Raw genomic sequence first — 5,000 nt, forward strand, 5'->3', positions numbered from 1 at the left:
CTGTGATAAATGAAGAAAATGATGGTAATAAATAAAGAAAATAATGATAATAAATGTAGAATGAAGAACTGTGATAAATGAAGAAAATGATGGTAATAAATAAAGAAAATAATGGTAATAAATGAAGAATGAAGAACTGTGATAAATGAAGACGTGTGTTTGAATCAGTGTTTGTCCAGACACACGAACACTGACGCGAACACACACGTATGTAAAACGCACACATACATACATATATATTTGCACATATGTATATGTTTGTCTATGTCTATATCTATCTACCTATCTCTATCTATCTATCTGTCTTCATTTCTCTCTCTCTCTCTCTCTCTCTCTCTCTCTCTCTCTCTCTCTCTCTCTCTCTCTCTCTATATATATATATATATATATATATATATATATATATATATATATATATATATATATATATACACACACATACAGACATTCACATACACACATACATACATGTACATATGGATATTAATATGTATATATGTACGTATTTACACACACACACACAAAGCCTCTTCATATTCACGAATTAATATTCTCACATTCACATATCTACATTGTAAAATATTTCGTGTCGTTGAGAACACCGCTGCCTCACATCCGGCAGAAACATTCACTCAAAATAATGTTCAAATGTTCTCGCGTTCATTCCGCCGCTTCACAACCTTTGTTGAAAAAAGGACGAAGATATTTGACAAAGGCGGTTAAAAAAAAAAAAAAAAAAGGAAGTTGGAACGTGCAGAGTGAGGAATGGGTAACGAATGGTGGTAAAGACGAATAGAGATGATTGGAAGATGGTGGTAATCACGTCAATGAAGATAACGATGACTGATGTGCATGATGATTACCCTGTATTCATAAGATGTGATAACAGAATTGATAGCAACAATGATAACAACAATAGCAATGACAACAACAATAGCAATGACAACAACAACAATGATAACAACAACAACAACAGCAATAGCAATAACAACAACAACAATGACAACAGCCATTAACCTGAAAAACAACAAAAAGGAACTCAGAAATAACAACTTTTTTTTCTTAGTTTATTTAAAACTTATTATCAAAATAAATAAATAAAGAGCTTCAACAATGCCGCATATGAAAAAATAAAAAAAATCTCAAAAAATCTTAAGTCAATGAGGATTTAATAATGATAATAAGAAATATTCTAAGACCAAAGACGTGCATCAAAGATATAGTAGATGGATATAAAGCTAATTACCTGGCTTATCTTTTTTATTTTTACTATCTTTCTTTCTTTCTTTTATTTATCTATTTTTTTGGGTCTAGCGTATGCTCTCTCTCTCTCTCTCTCACTCTCTCTCTCTCTCTCTCACATACACACACACACACTCTCTCTCTCTCTCTCTCTCTCTCTCTCTCTCTCTCTCTCTCTCTCTCTCTCTCTCTCTCTCTCTCTCTCTCTCTCTCTCTCGCTCTCTCTCGCTCTCTCTCTCTCTCTCTCTCTCTCTCTCTCTCTCTCTCTCTCTCTCTCTCTCTCTCTCTCTCTCTCTCTCTCTCTCTCTCTCGCTCTCTCTAAATATATATATATATATATATATATATATATATATATATATTTCTGTCTATTCATCACTCTTTCTATGTTTATCTATTATTATCTATTTATCTATCTATTGATCTGACAACTCTCTTTCTCCCGTTATCTATCCCCCTCCACTCTCTCTCTCTATTTAGCTGTGTCTATCTCTCTCTCGTTCTCTCTCCCTCCTCCCCAACCCTCCCTCTCTCTCTCTCGTTCTCTCTCCCTCCTCCCCCAACTCTCCCTCTCTCTCTCTCGTTCTCTCTCTCCCTCCTTCCCTCTGTCTGTTTGTCTCTCTCTCTTTCTCCTTTCCCCTCTCAGTCTTTCCTTACCTCACTACTTCCTCTCCACCTTTCCCCCGTCCTCCTTCTCAACTTTCTTCCCTTCTTCCCCTCTCCCTCCTTTCCTCCACCCTCTTTCCCTCCTTCTCTTTCTTCACCCCACCCCCCCATCGAGTAGGGAAGAAGAAGAAGAAGAAGAAGAAGAAAAAGAAGAAGAAAAAGAAGAAGAAGAAGAAGAAGTAGAAGAAGAAGAAAGGAATAGAAGAAAAGCAGAGAAAAAAGAATGGAAAATGATAGTTAATAAGAACAAAGAAAAAAGAAAAAGAGGAAATGAATAAGTACATTTCTCCTCTTCCCTTATCGTCTCGATGAGGAGCCAAGGAAAGAGGAATAAAGAAAAGAAAATTAAAGAAAAAAAGAATAGAAGAAAAAGTTAAAACAGAAAAAGAAAGAAAAAAATAGAAAAAAAGTTAAAACAGAAAAAGAAAGAAAAAAAAATTAAAAGAAAATAAAAAAAAAGTTAAAACAGAAAAAAGGAAGAAAGAAAAAGAAAAAGAAAATGGAAAAGAAAAAGAAAATGGAAGAGGTGTGAAAGAGAAACTCATTTATATTCTTCCTCTTTTTTCTTTTGCAAATTGCCTTTCATTTGTTCCAGCAGGAATTCACGTTATCGCTTTTCCCTTTTTTGTTCTTTTCTTGTCGTTTCTCACTCGTTTTTTTTTCATTTATTTTATTCATTTTTTCACTTGTTTTATTCAATTCTTTTATTTCTTTTTTTTGTTATTTTCTTGTCGTTTTTTTCATTTGTTTTATTCATTTATCTTTATCTTTTCGCTTTTTCGTTCTTTTCTTGTCGTTTCTTTCATTTATTTTATTCATTTATCTTTATCTTTTCCCTTTTTGTTCTTTTCTTGTCGCTTCTCTCTCGTTTTATCATTTGCTTTATTAATTTCTTTTTATAATTCTTTTTTGTTCTTTTCTTGTCGTTTTTTCATTTGTTTTATTCATCTATCTTTATCTTTTCCCTTTTTGTTCCTTTCTTGTCGTTCCTCTCTCGTATTTTTCATTTATTTTATTCATTTCTCTTTATATTTCCTTTTTTTTGTTCTTTTCTTGTCTTTTTTCATTCATTTTATTCATTTATCTTTATATTTTCCCTTTTTTTGTTCTTTTCTTGTCGTTTCTCTCTCTTTTTTTTCATTTGTTTTATTCATCTCTCTTTATGTTACTTTTTTTGTTCGTTTGTTGTCGTTTTTTTCTTTTATTTTATTCATTTATCTTTTTCTTCCTTTTTTGTTCTTTTCTTGTCGTTCCTCTCTCGTTTTTTTCATTTATTTTATTAATTTATCTTTATCTTTTCCCTTTTTGTTCTTTTATTGTCGTTTTTTTCATTTATTTTATTCATTTATCTTTATATTTTCCCCTTTTTTTGTTATTTTCTTGTCGTTTCTCTCTCGCCTTTTTCATTTGCTTCATTCATTTATCTTTCTCTTTTCTTGAGATTAATGGAGGAGGCGACAGCGCGTAAAAGACTGTTGACAGCGCTGTAAATTAGATAATAAAGGAATTAGAGAAAGGGAAGGAGGAAAGGAAGAAGAAGAGGAAGAAGAACCAAGAATGAGAACAATGATGAGAATAATGATGATAATGTCGATGATAGTGATGATGATGACGATGATGATGGTGATGATGATGATGGTGATGATGATGGTGGTGGTGATGATGATGATGATGATGATGATGATGATGATGATGATGATGATGATGATGATGATAATATTAATGACAAAAATGATAATGATAATAGTGATGATAAGAAAAAGAAGAAGAAAATAGTGGTGGAGAAGAGAAGAATGAAAATGAAATAAGAAGAAGGAATGACAGTATAAGAAAGGAAATGGAAAAAAATGAAGAAAAGAAGAATGGAAAGAAATGAATAAAAGAAAAACAGAGAAGAAGAAAAGAAAGAGAAAGAGAAATCATAATTGGTAGAAGAAGAGAAGAAAAAGAATTAAACAGTGGAAAAAAACAGAATTAAAGTAAGAAAGAAGAAAAACAGAATAAAATACAAACGTAGAAAAAAGAAGAATAAAAAGAAGAAAATAGAAAAAGAAAAAAAATTCAAACGTGGTGCCTCTGCAAGTGCCATCATTACCACCTGCCGGAGAGCCAAGAGTCCGAGCAAGGTAAGATGTGGCACTGTATTTCACGCGGAAGATGTGGCACTCTTAAAACGCTTAAAAGAGTGACAAGGAAGACAAACGTTAGCGTGAACAAAGTTAAAATATAAATAAAAGAAACAAAGAAAAAAAAAAGGATATAAAAAAAAACGTTAAAACAGAGAAAAAAGAAGATAAAAAAAAGTTAAAAAAGAAAAAAGAAAGAGAAAGAGAAACAGAAAATGGAAGAGGTGTGAAAGGGGAAACTCATTTATATTCTCCTTTTTTTTCTCTCTGCAAATTGTCTTTCATTCGTTCCTGCTGGAATTCACGTAATTTAAAACGTTTGTACAGATATTTAACTCTCTTTTATCCATCTTACATTATGACAAACTATTTATTTTTTCTTAAAGTTTAATAAGATCATCAATAAATTCCTTTAATATAAGATACAATCCACTAATTTCACACTCATTGCCCCACACGATCTCTGGCAGCTCCATGGCACCTCCACCCCCCCCCCCCGCTATAGTGCCTCCCTCCAGTACAGCGAAGAGGCACTGTTCTTAAAGATGCAGTGAGAGGCCAGTGCCAGGTGCCGCCGCCAGCCTCTCTCGTCCGTCATACTTTAATGTCGTGCCCGAGTTAGGCTTAACAGGTATTCAGGGGCGGGAATACGTACGGGCGGGCGGGGCGATTAGTGGGCGTGAGGGCGTGAGAGTTTGGGGTGGGGTGGTGGGAGGGGGGGCGTGAGGGCGTTAGAGTTTGGGGTGGGGTGGGAGGGCGATTAGAGTTTGGGGTGGGGTTGGAGGGGGAGGTTAGGGGTGGGGGAGGGAGGAGGGTTGAGGTGGGGTGGGGGAGGGGGTGGGGAGGGGGTGGGGGTGGAGGTGGGGTGGGGGTTGGGGAGGGAGAGGGTGTGGGGGTTTCGGGGGAAGGTGGGTGTTGGGTGCGGGGGAAGGGGTGTGTGGGGTGTGGGGTGGGGGTGGGGTGTGG

At 35.2% G+C, this 5,000-nt stretch overlaps 1 protein-coding gene across 1 annotated transcript in view; it reads right to left on the reverse strand.

Moving 5' to 3' along the window:
• LOC138866161 (uncharacterized) overlaps positions 1-4,510 on the reverse strand; it is an 11,434-nt gene extending 6,924 nt beyond the window's left edge. The window contains exons 1-2 of the mRNA XM_070138088.1: positions 4,477-4,510; positions 3,976-4,047 (exon numbers count right to left, since the gene is read on the reverse strand). Of these exons, the coding sequence (XP_069994189.1) occupies positions 3,976-4,047; positions 4,477-4,510 (106 nt within the window). The remainder of the gene's footprint in view (positions 1-3,975; positions 4,048-4,476) is intronic.
• Positions 4,511-5,000: the final 490 nt, after the last annotated feature.

The sequence above is a fragment of the Penaeus vannamei genome, chromosome 24, assembly GCF_042767895.1.
Source record: "Penaeus vannamei isolate JL-2024 chromosome 24, ASM4276789v1, whole genome shotgun sequence".
In the NCBI taxonomy this organism is placed as follows: domain Eukaryota; kingdom Metazoa; phylum Arthropoda; class Malacostraca; order Decapoda; family Penaeidae; genus Penaeus; species Penaeus vannamei.